The sequence below is a fragment of the Spermophilus citellus genome, assembly GCF_964194105.1.
Source record: "Spermophilus citellus genome assembly, chromosome: 2".
Taxonomy (NCBI): domain Eukaryota; kingdom Metazoa; phylum Chordata; class Mammalia; order Rodentia; family Sciuridae; genus Spermophilus; species Spermophilus citellus.
Window position 1 is genome coordinate 13882513 of NC_138183.1, and position 20057 is coordinate 13902569.

General features: G+C 38.9%; 1 protein-coding gene across 1 annotated transcript in view; it reads right to left on the reverse strand.

The window, feature by feature from the left end:
- The window catches only part of CNTRL (centriolin), an 83005-nt gene that overhangs the window by 3083 nt on the left and 59865 nt on the right, over nucleotides 1-20057 (reverse strand). Inside the window, 17 exon segments of the mRNA XM_081279271.1 lie at nucleotides 538-621; nucleotides 1740-1946; nucleotides 2746-2808; nucleotides 2985-3251; nucleotides 4441-4581; nucleotides 5533-5738; nucleotides 7347-7572; nucleotides 8004-8192; nucleotides 9144-9217; nucleotides 10396-10553; nucleotides 13182-13399; nucleotides 13481-13596; nucleotides 15053-15212; nucleotides 15939-16103; nucleotides 17522-17648; nucleotides 17753-17893; nucleotides 18022-18152. Of these exon segments, the coding sequence (XP_081135397.1) occupies nucleotides 556-621; nucleotides 1740-1946; nucleotides 2746-2808; nucleotides 2985-3251; nucleotides 4441-4581; nucleotides 5533-5738; nucleotides 7347-7572; nucleotides 8004-8192; nucleotides 9144-9217; nucleotides 10396-10553; nucleotides 13182-13399; nucleotides 13481-13596; nucleotides 15053-15212; nucleotides 15939-16103; nucleotides 17522-17648; nucleotides 17753-17893; nucleotides 18022-18152 (2655 nt within the window). The 3' untranslated portion in view covers nucleotides 538-555.

The following is a 20057-nucleotide window of genomic DNA, read 5'->3' on the forward strand; positions in this document are numbered from 1 at the left end:
AAAAGTTTAAGATGAACCACTTCAAGATTATGAGAAAAAATTAAAAAAAAATTTAAGACCTCTGGAAAAGGGAGAGAATTGAACAACAGCAGGGGAGGTAGAGAGGGAAGATGGGAGGGGAGGGGAGGGGGGATATTAGGGGATAGGAAAGGTAGCAGAATACAACAGTCACTAATATGGCATTATGTAAAAATGTGAATATGTAACAGATGTGATTCTGCAATCTGTATTTGGGGTGAAAATGGGAGTTCAAAACACAATTTGAGTCAAATGTATGAAAGATGATATATCATGAGCTATGTAATGCTTTAAATAATCAAAAAAAAAAAAAAAGAAAAAGCTGAGTAAACAACAACAAAAAAAAGACCTCTGGAATTGAAGATTTTCCAATTAAAAGTGCTTGGTTTTAAAAGATCTCATGTGCTAGAGATGTGGCTCAGTGGTAGAGGAGTGCTTGCCTACCATTGAAGGCCCCAGGTTCAGTCCCCAGTACGTAAGGAGGGGGGTGGAAAAGAAATAGAACTCTTTAACACGTACCCTATGAGCAGGAAGCTGTTAATGGCATCCGTGTTGGTAACTGACTGGCAGTTCTGATGGACCTTGTAGAACCTGGAAGGAGCCCTGAAAAGAAATGTATAAAACATCAGGCCCAAAGGCCAGCCCCCCACTCCAAGCTAGTTCAAACCTTTATCCCACAGAAGGCTGGATTTCAGCCCCAGATTTTTAAACAATTCCAACAGCTTTGTCCTACTCATGCTCCAACATCTCTCATTTTCTGGCATTCAGAGCATCGGAGTTCTTCTGGATGCAATCTTGAGCTGATAATTAAACCTGGCCCCTAAACCTCCATGTGCTCTTCTCACAACTGGGCTGCTACAGAGCCCACCTATGTTTCCATGCCCAGTGCTTCACACTCTTCCTTAACTGCCCTAAGGCCATGATGGTTCTGGCCTTTTCTGCACTAGGGTCCCACTGCAGAGTTAAGGAAATCATATTCAAATCTTGGTTCTGCTACTAATTAGCTTTGTGACCTAGGTAAGTCACTTGCTCCTCTTTGGCCTATTAAAGAAGTTAACCTTGAATGTTCCTTGTGGTTCGACCATTACAATAAATAGCTCAGATCAGACCTTAATAGTGGTTTTGTCTTCTGCTACAACCTTAATCAGGTCATTTATCTTTTTAGTATAAAAAGACATCCCAGAGTGTAAGGATAAAATGGGCTGTTATCTGTAAAGTGTTAACATAGGTGTGTAAGTCTCACACAGAAAACCTTTATGAAATTCAGTTTGTTACAGTTCAAAATTTTTACTGCAAAATAATATTAGGCACTATTATTAATAATCATCTTTCCCCAGGACACAGGGAAACAGACAAACTAAACTCAGACTCAAACTGGCCTCATAGGTCTAAGATCTTTACATTGACCACGTAGAAAATAAGGAAATCTGGAAATGGAGGACAGGAAGAATAGAATTAATTGCATTGCTGTCAGGTCATGCACTCTTCAGTGCTAATCTACTTGCTAAGCCATCAGTTTATTTTTTTGGATTTCTATGAGCTAGGCAATTCCAGTTCTCCCACAGGCCACAAAATACTGAATCTGCTAAGACAAATTTTCCAGATCAGAAGGTGGCATTTAGATCCTGAGTCCTCTGACGCTGAGTCCTCCGCAGATCGTGTGCCTCAAAGTTTCAAGTACTTCCCAAGTAACATATTAAACTCTAAGGGCTTCCTCTTACCTGACTTTGCCCAGGGTGAGAGTCATCTGCAAGCGAAGACTCCAGGTGAGACAAACTGGGTGACAATGTTGAATCTACAGAGGTGCTGGTGACCAATTCTCCTAACGCATCCACTTGCCTCCTCAGACTATGTAAAGTGCCCTCAGTCTGCCGCTTTCCTTTGATTAATACTTCTGCTTGCTTGGACATACAGCGTCGAAGCTGGGCCTGAAAAGGGTTAGACAAAACAGGGTTTTATGCAGAAGTCACAGCTTCTCACGCTCCACATCTGACAGGCCAGCCTGACCCTCGTGGAGCAGGAGTGACTGCTGGAAATGCTGAGTCCTTAAAAACAACTGAAGGAGCTGCCAGGGAAGGATGGACACCCCTGTGGACACAACTTTTACCATCTATGTTGTCATTAACTGGATCTTTGACCCAGCCCATTCTTTCCACTGTAGCAATGCTTAGGATTTCCGCCTACTATGGCTACTAAGCACATGAAATGTAGCAACTGAAGAATTGAATTTTTAACTTGATTTAATTATATAACTGACTAAAATTAAAGCAGCCATGTGTGGTGGGAGAAAGTCACTGGAAGTCACAGGGCTCCTCTCAATGCTGCAGTACTGTTCCCTCGCAGGCCATGCTGTGTAGGGCAGCCATTCCCTAAAGGTGAGTCCTGTCTTTTCATTCTACCTCCCTCATTTCAACTCCACCCATCACTAGCTACACCCCAGCCCTAGAATCTTGAACACTGACTGTCAATCACTGTTGTATGACGTCTACTTCTCTGAACTTCAACCGTGTCATCTATAAACTTCTCAGTGCTGCAAAATTGTGGATGTGAGAGCAGCTTGTGAATGAGAAATTTCCCCCATTTTCCCCAAAGTGCCAAGCATCTCAAACCATTTTGTTTTGTTTTGTGATGCTGGGGGTGAGCCCAGGGCCTTGTGTATCCTAGGCAAGTGCTCTACCACTGAGCCACGCCTCCAGACTGGTTCTTATTTTTTTTTAAAAGGGTAACCTTGAGTCGATCTTCACGGTGCCGCAGTCTCTCTCGGAGTGCCTCCCCGCGCCAGTGCTCATCCTTTTGCAAAAGGAAAAGGGAGACATCCATGAGTCACCCAGTATCATGGGTGGGAGACAACCAGCCTTTCCTACCCCCGCACCTCCAAACCTGATTTTAGCTTAACTGGAGGATGGAGGAGGTGGAAACAAACTATCCTTCTATGAAGCTGAGGGAATAGCAGGATACACTCTTACCGTTATGTGAACTTGGGAAAAATTTGGCTTTTCTTCAAATGGTCTCTCATTCACAGTGAATGGAAAGTTCTCTTTTAAGCTTTCCAACTCTCCTTCTAGGTTTCCATTTCTTTCCAAAATAGCTGTTATATCTTCTGGTAGTTCTGGAAGAAACTGGTTGAGATTCTTCAAGCTGGTTTTTATTTCGTCTTTAACCTCAGACTTAAGTGTCCTCATTGCATCACTGATTTCTATTTGTCTTCTCTCCAGATCTTTTTGGTTTGCCATCTAAATAGAGTTAAATATACTGAATAAGGTTTGGGACTTACTTAGAGGTCAGCTATTGAATGCGTCTAGTATTTATAAAGTTCTGTAGATATCAACTGCAGACAATCCCTGTCTTATGATGGTTCAATTTAAAGATGTGTGTGTTTGAGATGGGTCTCCCGTGTTGCCCAGGCTGACAACTCCAAGCATGAACTGGTTTTGTGCTTTCCACCTGTTACACGTTATCAAAGTTTTCCCCTGGATCATTTTTTCTTATCTGGGAATTATGTTACTAGACTTGTTTCTGGCATAAAAACTAACATTTTAACGTATTTCTTTGGGCCATGATAAAGTTTTATGTTAAAGAATTACCATTTTTTCCCTTTCAATAACTAACATAAAAAGCTTGGAGAATTTTAAATTTTAGTATTAGTTTTTTTTTTTTTTTAAAGTACTGAGGGATGAACCCATGGATGCACTACCACTGAACTACATTCCCAGCCCTTTTTATTTTTTACTTTGAGACATCTCAGTTGTTCAGGCTGGCCTCAAACTTGTAAGCCTCCAGCCTCAGCCTCCTAAGTAGCTCAGATTACAAGATTATAGGTGTGCATCCAGCTTTAAGAGATTTTTTGTGTGTGTGTGGCAGGGGGACCAGGGATTGAACTCGGAACTCGGGGGCACTCGACTACTGAGCCACATCCCTAGCCCTATTTTGCACTTTATTTAGAGACAGGGTGTCACTGAGTTGCATAGTGCCTCGCTTTTGCTGAGGCTGGCTTTGAATTTGTGATCTTCCTGCCTCAGCTTCTGGGATTACAGATGTGCTGAGAATCTTTTTTTTTTTTTTTTAGTTGTAGATGGACAAAATAGCTTTATTTATTTATTTTTCTGTGGTGCTGAGGATTGAGCCCAGTGCCTCACACCCAGCAAGCACTCTACCCCTGAGCCACAACCCAGCCCCTTTAAGAGAATTTTAAAAGCACATTTTTAACAAATACTTTTTTCCCTTGGGGAGTTACATTTCAAAATTTTAAGTCAAATCTGTTTTTACAGAACCTTCTTATAACCAGTCTTTCATGATTTCCATAAAGAAATAATCCTCTTAAAAGATACCAAATCCGTTACAACCTGTTGGAGTCCTGAGGGCAAGGAGTGTTTACTGACCCTTCCTGCCCAGGCTGGCCAGAAGAAGGTCCTGGTCACACACCTGTTTCTTGAGCTCCAGGTATTCCTGCTGCATCTGGGTGAGCTCCTTCATCAGGCGCCGGGCCCTCTCATGGTTGTCCTGGGCTACCAGCTCCATCGTCGCCATCTCCTTCTGCATGCAACTCTTCTCCTGTTTTTGCTCCTAGAACAGGAGAAAAATGACTCTGTGGTCCAAACATGGCGGTGTTGCTGCTATTGGCTCATATACTCACTAGCTCTATAACTTCATCTCCTCCTGGCCTCAGCTTCTCAGGCTGTAAAATGGGGATAAGTCTATTTACTTCTTTGGGGTAGGCAGAGTATAGCTGGGAGTACACATATGTCAATCTATTACACCAAAGTCTGAACCCCAGATCTGCTGCATCTTTGATAAGTTACTTTCTCTGAGTCTCCATTGTCTGTAAAATGGGAACAACAGTACCAATCAATCATCAGTGTTATTGGAAGGATTAAATTTTAAACATCTATATTCTGTGTTTACAGTACCTTGTCTATCGATAGTTGTAAGAATATCACCCTCTGGAAACACATACCGTTTAGAAGTTCCTTTCATATAACAGGGCTCCCTCAATCCAACCAGAGGATTATTTGTGAAACCACTGAGCTCACCTGCCCCCACCTATCACAAATGGCTCCAAACTATTTGATTATCACCACCTGAATTTATTTCAGGGATAAAAGCATAGTAGATTGAGCTTCCTAGTTTAGGATAATGATTAATGTTAATGCTGACTGAAAAGGCCAGGATGAGAATAATTTGTAAGCAATGACTACAGCTGGGTACAAATGTCTTCCAAGCCCTCTCCAACGCCCTCATCCCCACAGTGGGCCACAGCAGAAGCTGTCTCGACTTTGTGCTGACACTAGTTCATGGGATGCTCTCCAGGCAGCAGCCAAAGCTACTCTGGGGCAGCAGTGGAGTCTCACGCAAAACTTACCACGAGCTTCAAGAGTCAATCTCCATGAACACAGCAATACCCGTAGCTGGGTAAGGGGTGGTTGGTGGGCTATTAACGTTCTCTGCACTGGTGCTGCAGGCTGAGGGCTTAACTGCATCATAACCTCATACAATGCCAGGGCAGCAGCTACTCACAAGGAGGTTTTTCTCCAGCTGGCTCCGCTGGACCTGGAGTGCATCCTTCAGGCTGGCCACCTGCTTCTCAGCTTTCTTTCTCTCTGTTAAAAACTGGTTCCGCAGGAGACTGAAGTCTGCCCTCATAGCATCTGTCTCTTTCTGTAGAGCCCGTAGCTCACTCGACTTTTCCATTAATTGCTGCTCCCGTTCTGAAAGCTGCAGCTCTGAAATAAGCATTTTACAAAGTTCAGCAGGAGGCCCTGAGGCAGCTGCAGGCAGATCTTTCCTTTCCTCACAAGGTGACAGGCTGTCCACTTGGAGCTACCCTCCATTACCACACCTCACCAGTTTGCCCTGACCACTCCAAAGACCAGGAAAGATCCAGGTAAGGTACATCCTGAAGTAACTGGTTCTTGGAGGCCTGATCCCAAAGTGACAAAAACTATCCTTCCTTTGAGTCTCTGAGACAAATGAGAATAAATACAGTCCCATACTGAGGTGCAGGAAACATGCAACAGACTGCTGATTTTTTTTTTTTTTTAATAAAACTTGATTTGGGGTGGGATTGTGGCTCAGTGGTAGAGTGCTTGCCTAGCATGTGTGAGGCCCTGGGTTCGATCCTCAGCACCACATAAAAAATAAAAAGAATAAACAAATAAAATAAAGTTATTTTTAAAAAAAAAACAACTTGACTTGGTACTGGGGATTGAACCTATGGGTGTTTTACCCTTGAGCTACATCCCAGTCCCCGCCCCCCTTTTTTTTGAGACAGGGTCTAAGTTACTGAGGTTGACCTCAAACTTTCTATCCTCCTACCTCAGCCTCCAAGTAGCTTGGAGAATAGGAGTGCTTGACTGCGCCTGGCTTGTGGACTTTGATTTGATTAAAGGGAAGCACACCAGTACTTCCTCCTACACAGGAGGCGGTGCAGTTGAAAAGGCACAGGATTTGGAGCTGGTTCTTACAGTGGCCTGAGCCCCGTGTTACAGATGAGGAGCACACTGTGAGGAACACACTGCCTTGTATTCTGCTGGAATCACATATGTAAATATTGGGGACAGAGTAAGCACTCAATAAAAATGCTTACAAATAAGAGTAACATTTAAAAAAATATTTTTCTTATCACCCTATTTAGAGTAGCACCCTACCCAGACTTCACTTTTCAACACCTCTGCTACAGTGAGAATTCAGCATATTTGTTTAGTCTCATTTTCATTATGAAATGACTGGGTCTGGGTGTATTGTGAGTTGCTAGGGGAAAATGAGTGACAATCCTTTCAGGCACCAGAACCATAACATTTTCTGAGCACTATTAAACTCTGTGGCCTAAGAAAGATAAAAATTATTTATTGATGACCATGTGTCCTGGATTTTCAAACCAACTTCATTTACATAAGGTTCAAGCAGGAGTAAACTGATTCAAAGGCAAATACCTGTATTCTTTACCATTTACTATGTCAACTGAGGACAGAAGAATTGTTAATATTGTTCGACTGGCTGAGCAAAACGGATCATTATTCCTAAAGCTCAAAGTGTACTTGAGAGTGTCTTCCACACTTCTTTGCCTCAATATTCCACTTTCTCGTGGTAACAAAGGAGGCAGTCTTAGGATCAAACTTCTCCAGAAAGGTACATGTTCCCTTTGCGTCTCTGCTCCTGTCTCTGCATCTCTCACAGGGCTGCCATTCTCCTGCTTTGCTCTCCTGCCCCTTCCTGGGCCCTGGCTGGGGCCTGGGTCCTTCACACACTTTACAAGACAACCAGCAGAGCTACCCTTCCACCTTCCCTGCCCTTGCCCCATCCCTGCCCCTGATTCATTTCAGGGTACACACTGGTCTGGGAGAGCGTCTTCTCCAGGGTCTCCCCCCACCGCTCCTCTTCTTGCAGAGTCCTCACGCGCTCTTCTGCCACTGACATCTGCATGAGCACCTGGTTCAGTTTGCTTTTCTGGTCCATTAATTCTTTTTCCAGCTGGTGCCGCTGCTCCTTCAGTGTTACTTTACTGGCTTCTAATTTACTTTCTTCATTCTCTCTCTCTTTATGAAGTCTCTGAAACATCTTAATGGAGAAAAATCTTAGTCATAATAAATACTCATAATAAAAAGTAGCTCATAATAATGTCCCAGATGAACATGAGACAGATTCCAGTACAACAGATTCCAGTACTCTGGCCCACAGGCCAGAAAAATCCTTTGCAAAAGTGATGACGCAAGGGCTGGAAAGTCACCTGGGTAGCGTGAGAAGATTAAGCAGCAAAGAGCACGTGGCATTAAGATTCTTTACAGGATCAATGTCCTATGACTTTAAGGGACCATCATGTATATTTATCACAACAGAGTCACAGAGCTGGTGTAAAAGTCACACCTAGTTGCACGTTAGAGAGACACAAAGGCCACGGGGAGGGGCTTCCCAGCAGCTTTCTGCCACAGGAGAAAGCTCATACAAGTAATAGAAGGCTCCTTTCATGTATAATCGTGAATGTGTAGTACCATTTCTTGCTGGTCTAGCTTCAGCTTGTTTTCTTCGATCTCACTCTGAAGCGCTTGGAGTTGTTGTTGTTTAGCTTCTGCTTCTTTTTGACAGTTCTCGAACCTCTCTACCCACTCACTGATGTCCTTCTGCAGCCGGGTCTGCTCACCAAGCAGTGAATCCTGACGGCTGGTGGTATGAAGCAGGTCCTGCAGGTAGAAGAACAAACTGAAAGGACTCACAAAGCTACCGGGAGTGGCCAGTGCCAATCCACCATCTACCAAATTTGATGAAATGAGAAGCATAGTTTCCATAGCCTTTATCTCAACAAACTTACAGAAGAATTCAGGAATCAAACTAATTGCTGGCTTTCCTCTTTTTTAGTGCCTAAAAAATAAGGAGTCAAAAAACCACCAAAATACTCAGCTCCTCTCAGCTTATCTGCCTTGTCACTGAGGTGGGTAGGAGGAAAACAAAAAACAACAAGCTACCTCACAGCATTGTTCAGAAAATTAAATGCCTCTTAAAGGAACCCAAATTAAGCATTTTAAAGCATATTTCTCACAATAATATTCACAAGAACCTTTGTAGGATTTTTTAAAAGTAGACTATTTTAAGTTTTATACTTCTCAGAAGCACAATCTTTAAGGTATAAGGAAAAGAATTTAGATGTTAAATCTAACTTCTAATTTATGTAGAAGAAAATGAGACCCAGAATTTGCTTGAAGTTCTTTGAAAATCCGGTTTTAGCACTATTCTCACAGGACAACACCTTAAGGAAGATGATGAGAATTTACAGGATCAAGAATCTCCCCTATCCAACATCCTGCTCTGTTGTTCAATAAGTAATCAGTTCTAAGCTTTATCTGGAAGTCTTGCCTGTTCCCTTTGGCCCTGGAGGAGCTGCAGAGGAACTGCATTACTCTGGTCTAGCTATACGTATTTGTTTTGAGTAAAACTTCATTTGAATCAAGAGTTCTAGGGCCACAAAAAAAACCCACAGCTCTGTACCAAAATATTATTTGAGGGTTGCATTATATAAATGGCCCTATGATCTGTTGATGTGAATGGAAACCAGCTTACTTGACTTTTTTGTTATATTACCCAATTGTCTGCGTGCCTTTGGGATACTAACAGAAGATTCTACTTGTTAGCCTTACCTGTTTTGCTAAGTTCAAATGGTTTTGGACATTAGCTAGTTCCTCCTGTAGTGACTTCACTGCTTCTCGTTTTTCTACAGAAACAACATTTTAATAAAATAATATACGTGTATGTATACATGACAGATTTTCATCAGCCACCTTCCCCAAAAAAGTACAGCAAAAGTGAATTCAAACATATTTCTGTAGAATGAATGACAATGTCACACTCACTTATCAAAAGCCAAAAGACAGGGATATATACACAACCCGTATCTTGGCTAGGAGCCTAGGTTTTTAAAGACTTTCATATTCAAAATCTTACATTAAAAATTTTACAGAAAATAGCTGCACCAGTGGCGTACACTTGTAATTCCAGCAACTTGGGAGTGGAGGCAGGAGGATAACAAGTTTGAGACCAGACTGGGTTAACTTAGACCCTATCTCAAAAAATAAAAAATAAAAAGGGCTAAGCACATAGCTCAATGGTAGAGATTCAACCTGAAGTACTGAAAAAAATTCACAGATAATATTTAATGTTGAGATGCATGACGTAAAAATATGTACCTTCTACATTGCTGGTAGAAATGTAAAGTTAGTACTTTTCAGGAAGACAATTTAGGAACTAAATTTATATCTATACTGTCTTTGTCAATTACTAGTTATGTGACTGAACAAATTATAAGAACACTAAGCTTAGGTTTCCTCATCTGTAAATGGGTAAACAATAGTTTCTATCTCCTAAAAATGTTATAAGGATTAAATGAGAAAATGTATCAGGTCTAGGGCATAATAAATGCTCAACAAGTTATTATTAGCTAGAATGAGATAGCAATTTCTCCTAAAAAATTATAAAGATTTGGTAATAAAAGACATGTTTTCATTTGCATTAAAGTACACACATACACTCCTAGGGAAAACCTGGAAGAATATTTACCAAACTGTTAATAGGAGTTACTTTTTAAAATTTTTATAAAAAATATTTTTTTTCATCTTTTTTGTTATGTTTTAAAATTGTTCTCTAAGGAACATGAATTCGAGTTTTTAGAAAAATAGATCAGCTGAGATATAATTCACATATCATGCATGTCCTATTTAAAGTATACAATTCAAATGTTTTTAGTATATTCAGAGTTGGGCAACCATTACCACAATCTAATTTTAGAAAGAAACTCCTTGCCCATTTGCATGAAGACTTCTGTAATAAGAAAAATCACACAAAGAATTTAACAAACAGGGAAAATCACATCTCTCCAGCTCTACTGCCTCCTACCGTGAAGCTGTGGCTGCACTGCTGAAATGTCCTTAAGTAGTGACAGCTTGTCTTTGTTTAGCTGGTCCACCTCCTGCTGTAGTTTTATGACATTCAATTCCAAGTTTTCTAAGTTTGATTGCTCCATTTTGCTATTTTCTTCTGTAGTTGCTAAAACCCTACCACACAAAATAAATCAGATGGTCAATATGAAATAGTTAAGCACACGTAAGATATGACTAAGGAATAGTGTTACCTTTTCACAATGTACCGTTATGGAAGGTCTGAATGAATATAAATCTTAAAATTCAAGATTGTTGAACTCATTTTTTTAAATGAAATCTTATCAGGTTTCTAAATAGGAGATTCCCCCCAACCTCGAAAGTTACTGACTAAATTCAGGTTTTATAAAAATCATGGATAAAAAATGGATAATATTCAGAATTCCAAATATCTGAGGATCAAAATTGTACTGCTAACTTGTGATAGGTGAAAAAGCAGGAAACACAATGGTATGTGTCATATGATTTTTCCATGTCATAGACATGCCTGAGAGGTATTCTACATATCAAGGGAGGCCAAAAGTGTAAACTTGCTTTTGTCTGGATTCTTTCACTCAGCACAATTACTTTGACATTCATCCATGTTGGGTATCAACCCTTTATTCCTACAGTATTCCACGGTAGACATACTACAATTCGTTTACTCATTTGCCAGTTTATAGACATGCAGGCAATTACAAATAAAGATGCTATGAACACTTGTCATACTATGTGTAGAAATATGCTTTCATTCTCTTGAGTAAATACCTGGGAGTGTAGCATGCATAAGGCCCTAGGTTCAATCCCCAGTACTGCAAGAAGAAACCCAAAACAAAACCTAGGGGCAGAATGACTGAATCTCTGGGTAGGTGTACTTCTGATTTTTAAGTAACTGCCAAACTGTTTTCCAAAATACTCGTAGCATTTTACATTCCCATCAGTTGTACATGAAAGTACTTCAATAACATATGGTATGGTCATGTGGATAAATGTGTAGTGAATATTACCTTATGGTTTTAATTTGTATTTCCTTAATGAGCAATGTTGCTGAGCATCGTATCACGTTTATTTGCCATCATATATATTCTGAAGTGAAATGTCTGTTCAAATCTTGTATCCATTTAAAAAAACTGTCGTTATAGCTGGGCGTGGCAGTGCACACCTGTAATCTCAGCAACTCAGGAAGCTGAGGCAGGAGGCTTGCAGGTTTGAGGCCAGCCTCAGCATCTTAGCAAGATCCTCCATAACTTACTGAGACCCTGCCTATCTCAAAATAAAAAATAAAAAGGGCTGAGGATGTAGCTAAGTGGTAAAGTGCCCTGGAAATTCCTAGTATCAAAACAAAACAAACAACAACAACAAAAAAACTGGGTTATTTTCTTACTGTTGAGTTTTGAGAGTTCTTTAGGTATATATAGTCTGTATATAAGTTACAAGTTCTTTATTGGATACATGGTTACAAAGATTCACCCCTGGCCCAGTCTGTGTCATACCTTTTTACTAGTTTAACAGTGTCTTCTGAAGAACCGATGAAATTTTGATGAAATTCAATTTTTTCAATTTACTTTTTATGGATCATGTTTTTAGTTGCCAAACCTAAGAACATTTTGCTTAACCCAAGATCACAAAAAATTTTCTCTTTAGAGGTTTTATATTTAGGTTTTGCATTTCTGTTTATGGTCGGGTTTGAGTTAATTTTTGTATACAATGTGACATACAGGTCAAGGTTTCATTGTTTTAATTTTGGATATCCAATTGGGTTAGCAACATTTTTTAAAGAGATTATCTTTTTTTTTTTTAAAGAGAGAGTGAGAGACAGAGAGACAGAGAGAGAGAGAGAGAGAGAGAGAGAGAGAGAGAGAGAGAATTTTTTAATCTTTATTTTTTAGTTTTCGGCAGGCACAACATCTTTGTTTGTATGTGGTGCTGAGGATCGAACCTGGGCCGCACGCATGCCAGGCGAGCGCGCTACCGCTTGAGCCACATCCCCAGCCCATCTTTTCTTTACTGAAACAATACTTCCTTATCTTGGTCAAAATCAGTTGTCCATATATGTGAGAATTTATCTCTGACTTTCTATTCTGTTCCAATGATATATTTGTCTACTTTATACCAATACCACAGTGTTGCTTACTACTTTTATACTGAAGTCTTGAAGTCAGGTAGTGTTAGCCCAAAACTTTTGTGTTTCTTTTTCAAAGTTGTTTTGGTGTTATGCCTAAAAAATTGTAAAAATTCTATTCTAGATCCTTTGCATTTCCATTTGAACTTTAGAATCAATGTGTCAATTTCTACAAAAAAAAAAAAAACAAGAATGGCTACTGGGATTTTTTTTATTGCAGTGTTTTGAATTTATAGAACAATTTGAGGAGAACTAAATCTTAACAATATTGTCTTCCTAGCCAATGAATTAGGTACTTCTCTCCATTTATTTCCAGCATGTGTTATTTCACTTCAAAGACAACAACAGATTATTTTTAAAAGTCTTTTTGAGGAGGGAAGAAAAGCTAGAAGTAAATTCACCAAAAAACACTACTGCAGAATTATGCTACCATGTTTGAATATTTTTTTTCCTTTTCTGTAAGTTCTAATTTTGTTTTTTTAAATTCCTTCTCAGTTATTTTTATTTTATTTATTTGCAAGACTAGGGACTGAACCCAAGGGCTTGTACATGTGAGGCAAGTGCTCCATAGTGAGGCATATGCCGAGTCCCTATACTCTTATTTTTAAAAGTGATCCCCAAATATTATTTGTTCTTGCTCTCACCTTTTGGTTTGTGACAACTTCTTTTCCCAGCTGTCACATTTCTCTTGGAGATCTTCCTTTTCTTTGCTCAAACACTCAACACATGACTGTAATGCCTGGATCTCAGCAGTCATTCGATCTACTTCCCGTTTGTTCCTCTCAAGGAGCTGTTTCTGCCACTCTATTTCCTCTTTCTGTTGTTGGGCAGCCTGCTGCAAATTCTCTAACTCCATTTTCTCCTAAATCAGAAAAAAGGGGACTCAACATCCTAAAAGAGAAAGACTTCAGTTTGCTAAGGGGACAACATCTCTGTTCATTACCTCTAGCACTTCGACCTGAGTCTTCTCTAACTCAGTCACCTTCTGGTCGTGCTGTAGCTTCAAATCTTGTAGTTCATTGTTTTCAAGTTGCAACATGTCCAAAATGTTCTTTAGTTCTAATGGATAGAAACAAAGCATAGCCCATGCTTTTAAGTAAACTTGGAAACGTTTATAAAATGAAACAAAAAATAATGCTACTGACTGGAAGAAATAACAGATGATCAAAAAAATTTTGTTCAGCTGAATAAATGGTGCTAATTACATATTAAACAGAAACAACTTTTTAAAAGTATTGTTAATTATTTAATTTGTTAGAAACATTAAAAAAATATTTAATAAAGAACTACTTTGAAAAGCATTTATATCCCCACAATAGAATGAACTAAAAACATTTTATACAAATAAAACTTAATCAAAATAGGAAAAACTTTATATAAAGATTGAAATGATTATAGTTTTGCCCTTTGAAATATAGACATTTAAATATTAACTTTTTTCTGATTATAACAATATTTGCTCATGGAGAAAATTTGAAAAAATACAAAAAAGTATTAAAAGAAAAAACTGAAAATATATCATTATCCCAACATACAAAGATGATAATCATTACAATAGCATTTTGGAGTATTTCCTTCCAGGAAAACACACACACACACACACACACACACACACACACACACACACACACACACATTCTAAAATAAACTGGACTATACTCCATATTCAGTTTTTATTTATTTTTCACTATTCTCTTGAGCACTTTTGAATGTCATTAAATATTAAAAATATCATTTTAAATTGGTTGTTTCCAAATTTTTGTCATTATAAACATTACTGTGAAGCATGTAAAAAGATGCCATTTGGTTATGAATAGAAATGGGCTTGCTGGCCCAACAGATGTGACTTTTTTAAGAGTCTTGAACCTTGAAAGAGTATTCCAGTGTACACTTCAAAGGATCGCAGGCATATACTTGCCCTTCTGTCAGTATATGCTGGTCAACCATGAATATAATTATTTCACTTTTACATAAACCATATTAAATCGAATGCCAGAATATAATATATTCCTTTTATAATCTGCCTTTACTTGCTTATTAGTAGTAAGGTTAAGTTTTAATTGAGGCTTATTTGGTCATTTGTATTTTTCTTTTTTTTTTATTGATTATTTAAAGCATTACATAGCTTATGATATATCATCTTTCATACATTTGACTCAAATTGTGTTTTGAACTCCCATTTTCACCCCAAATACAGATTGCAGAATCATATCTGTTACATATTCACATTTTTACATAATGCCATATTAGTGACTGTTGTATTCTGCTACCTTTCCTATCCCCTACTATCCCCCCTCCCCTCCCCTCCCCTCCCATCTTCCCTCTCTACCTCCCCTGCTGTTGTTCAATTCTCTCCCTTTTTTTTCCCTCCCCCTTGCCCCTCATAACCTCTTATAATTCTATGTATCATTGAAGGTCTCCTACTATTTCCATGTGCTTTCCCTTCTCTCTCTGTTTCTCTCCCCCATAACACAGACATTTCCAACACCAAACTTTATATGTTCTTTAAACTTACCAGTTTTGTATTTAGTCATTTGCCTTAAAACTACCTGAAGATTTTCTTCCTCTTTTTCAATTTCCTGCTTTATAAGTGCAAGTTGAGTTTTTTTTTCACTAATGTGGACATTCAGTTCTCCTTTCTGAACACTCAGTTCTTCCAGAAGCAATTTTACTTCCTGTGTTTAAAACAAAAAGTTACCCTCCCCTATGAAAATATGAACTGAAATTCCTCTAAAATCAATTATGTTCTTGTCTCATTTCACAGAATTTCTAACTTAGAAACAAGCTCATTTTTGCCTTTGATGTCAATAACAGCACGATATTTTTCACTAATATATTTCTGAATAATGGAAGAAAGTAACATCTTTACATATATACACAGCACTGACCATATGCAAGGCAACATGTTGTAGAGGAAGAAAGGCTGATTTCAACATAGCCCTTGACCTCAAGGGGCTCAGCAGCCCTAGTGCAGAGGTAAGGCCGGAAACCAGCACACTCTTAGAAAGTCAAGGTGCTCGAGGAAACACAAAGAATGTTGCCAAACTCAGGAGAGGAAGAAACCCCTTCCAGAGCAAAAAGTGAGAAGGCAGCAGGTAGCTGGGCCATAAGAATCAGGTGAGATCTGGCTAGTAACAGGGCAGAAAGGCTATTCCTAGAGAAGAAATGAAATGAGAAAGGCAAGAGACAGGAGAGCCTTAGCCATATCCAGGCAACAATATGGGTGCACTTCACATCGCAGACATAGCATAGCCTGGACACACAACACACACCAAATGGCATTAGGGAGGAGGCAAGGTTTCAGGAATTTACATCTTCTTCAGAGAAAACCAATGAAACTACCTCAAAATAAATCAATGGCATTGTCTAGGACTCTTAAGAAAACCTACTGAATATCATACCCTGATGTGACTGCACTTCTCAGCAACTTCAGTTTCTCCCAGACTCAGGGCTTCTTGGAGATCAGCTTTTGCCTGGACCATGCTTTCTTGGAGTAGCTGCAGCTCCTCCTTTTTATGCCCTAACTGCTTGTCCAAGATAGCAATCTCCTGCTGCTGACTTGTTACCTGAAAAGGGAAGAATGCAAAGTCTGACAAAGGCCACACAACCTTCAGTGCTACCCTGGAGACTAAGTATTTATTTAGGCCAGCTAAAGAATGTGGGGGCAATCAAAAGCTTCAATCCCAGTCCCAAGAACAAGGAGGGCCAAGCTTGGGGGTGTGAACATGGAATACCTAATGAAGACCTTGAGCTCTCATATTTAAAATCACTTGGATCACAAGAACAGAAACATGATAATAGTGATTACCCCTCAGATTATGGTTTTCAAATAACTTTCTTATATATATATAAAATAAGGTGTGTGTGTGTGTACACACCTTAATTCCATTTTGGTAACAACCTTGGCAATGTAAATTAGGCAGAAATTTTTAGAGTTTATTCACTTTTTTAAGTTTAAAAATTACTTACAATTTTAGGAGCAATACATATTTGTTTACAGAAAAAGCAGTCATAAACATGGAAAGGAAGAAAAGAGAAAAATACTTATAGTGTGCCCTTATCAAATGACCACTTTTATGCTTGGTTTAAATGCCCTAGTGTTCATAAACATACTTAACAGAAAAGTATACCATGTATTAAAACTCATATCTTTTACACAATAATGGCCATAGGTGGGCTCTTAACGTGACTGGTCCAGTGTTAAAGGTTTAGTCCCCAAAATGTGTCACTGGGAAGTGGGCCAAGTGGGAGACCTTCGGGTCATGGGGATGGGCCCTTGAAGGGAATAAAGGGATCCCACCTCTTCCTCTTCCCTATGTTCACTCCCCAGATGCTGCCAAACACTCCCACGATAATGTGTTGCCACAGGCCCAAAGCAATGGGCCCAAGTGAGCATGGGCTGAAACCTCTAAAACTATGAACCACACAAACCTTTGTATTTATAAGCTAATTATGTTGGGTATTTGTCATAATGACAGAAAACTGACACAATAATACACTGTACTGAGTTGGGATTTAAACTTTTGTTGGACTCTACACTTTTCTGACATACAGCCTCATTTATTTATTTATTTAAAAAATACTTTATTAGTTGTTGTTGGACCTTTATTTATTTTTATGTGGTGTTGAGAATCGAACCTAGGGCCTCACACATGCTAGGCAAGCACTCTACCACTGAGCCACATCCCCAGCCCCTATTCTTTTTACTTTATTTCATATTTTCCAATGTTTTCTACAATCAAACATGTATTACTGGGGCTGGGATTGAGGCTCAGTGGTAGAGCATTCACCTAGTACGTGTGAGGCACTGGGTTCAATCCTCAGCACCACATAAAAACAAATAAAAGAAAAGTATTGTGTCCATCTACAACTAAAAAATATTTCAAAGGTCTTAAAAAATCTGTATTACTTTCATAATCATAAAACAACGTAAGTAGGTTTTAAAGCAGTATGAAATTTCTGTTCCAGGTGTCTATTGCCATACCTGGCTTTTGAGCTTTTCCAGCTCGGCTCTCTTGGCTTCAAGGAGGGTCTCAGATTCTTTGAGGACCTGCAGGTGGTGACGCTCATTGTGTTCTGCTGCCTCAATGTCTTTTTGAAGGTTCTGAAGCCTAGAAAGCACCAGCAGTACTTGAGCAGACTCTATGGATAGAGATCGGGACACAGAGCTTATCCCCTGCACACACCCCTGCAGCCCAATAGAGGCCTGACTTACTCTTCTGTTAGCTTTTCCTTCTTCTTGTTTAAACACTGGAAGTCTGCATCTTTTGCTACTACAACTTTGTTTACTTCTTTCAAGATTTCTTCTTGCTTAATTTTGTGCTGCTCCAAATCCTCAGTATCAGCTTGGAGCAATCTAAAACACATCATGTTATTTCCCCAGGCCCAAAGACTTAACATGCACCACTTATCACAAACCAATTATTACCTTTTTAGAAGCAAACTTCACTCATCACCTCATATAAGCTTAGGGACTCCACCTACCTCAGCTGCTGATCGGCTTTCACAAGGTTAACAGCAGTTTCCTGTGCTCTCCTTTCTAATTCCTCAGCATCTGATTCGATTTGCAATAAATTTCTCTTGGCCTCAGTGAACTTTTCAACAGCATTTTTTGTCTAGAAAAGAAACTGCCATTAAAAGCAACTCACCTACAATATTGACTTATAGTGACTGACAGTGTAAATGGGTGCAACTCTTGGAAAACAAAACAGAAAGGCATAAAGATGTTCATTTGCTTTGACTCTACATTTCTCAGAAAAGAACTGTGAAGCAAAGAACTACTATGTAAAAATGTATTGAAATGATATAAAACTTGAAATACAAGATTAAGTGACAGTACATTAAACACAATAGAATACTATGTAGCTCTGTGTAGCAATATGCAAGAATGTTAACCATATTATGTTGGCCAAGAGAAACAAATTTAAAATCTCATAAGTACTCTGAAAGCAACTATGTAAAACAAAATCTATGTCAACAAAGACAAAAAGCCTCTGCAAAAACAGTCATTTGAAGATGGTGAACTGTAGATGATCTTTTTATTTTAAAACAATATGTAATACTATTAGGTCATTTGATTAATTGCCAATTAAATGCCAATGAAGTGATTTTACCAAGATTCTATGTACATTGAGACTCCTGCTGTACTATAGATATTATCAAATCAAGTGAAAACTCATTTTGTGATGATTTAATTATGGTTAAGAATACAAATACTGAATTCCTTTGAAGTAGTTAAAAAATCTTCCTGATGGGTACGGTGGCACACGCCTATAATCCAAGTGGTTCCACGTTCAAAGCCTCAGCAACTTAGTGAGATCCTGTCTCAAAATTAAAAAGCATTGGGGATGTGACTGAGTGGTTAAGGGCCCATGGATTCCATCCCTGGTACCCCAAAAAAGAGAAAATCTTCCTAAAAATATCTGGCAAAAAACACTTTTTTTTTTTTTTTAAATCAGCTTGGTTTTTCTGCCTAAAACAAGCTAATAATAACATCATCAAAAGGTCTAAAAATAAGAGTTTGGTTTGTGTTTCGGTCAAGCACTGTTTCAACATCAATCAAAAACCTGAATTTCTGCAGTTGTACTGAAGTCACAGTAGTCTGTACATTAAGTTTGTCTATTCCCTGTGGCTGCCAAAATGCCAGCAAGCCCTCTGAGGGCTAGGTATTTACCACCCTCTCTCTATTCCAGAGAGCTGCTCTCTGTCAGTTCATCAACAAAGCACTGGACAAAAATCACTACATACTGCAGAAGGCCACATTTCTAAGTAGTCTTTTGTCCCTCCCATGTCAGGTTTTAACATATCTGGCACATTCTTTACAAAATGAATTGTAAAGAATTTTTGTGGGGGGCTGAAGGGGAAAGAGCTTCCCAGCCTTGGTTCACTTACCACCTGTTCCTATACAAGTGTCATCACTTTCCTTTCAAATACCAGTGATAATTTTTTCTGTACTACTAACACCTATTTTCTCTCACAGTGATCTAATATGTGACAAGGACTCTTCTAAAAAGAGATAACTTTTTTCCATTCTTATTAAAACCAACACTCACAGAATATCTTTAATAATTGAAACCATTTTAGTTCCTGGGCAACAGATTTCTATTAATTTAAATAGATCCAACTTGAAATAATAATGTAAAAATAGTAGTTCCTGTGGTGTACCATGTGGGTAAAGGACTTTTTTAATCTTGAAATTCTCATTTAACTAAAAAAGCTCTTCAGTAGCACAACTTAACTCTGTAACTCTGGGTCAGTTATAAACCTCTTTGGGCTACATCTGTAAACTGAGTTGCCAGGAGGGTTAAATGAAGTGGTATTTATCAATGGACCATGTCTAACAACAGAAAGGGCTCAGTAAAAGGAAGCCACCCTCACCCCACTCCAAATTTCCTCTGTGTTGTTGTCTTTGAAGAATACTATCTTGGACCAAAATTATATTATTATTCCCATTACCATCTTAAAGAAAAAGTAAGACTTGTGAGGTCCCTATGGCTTTATAAAAACTGAAATGGCCTACT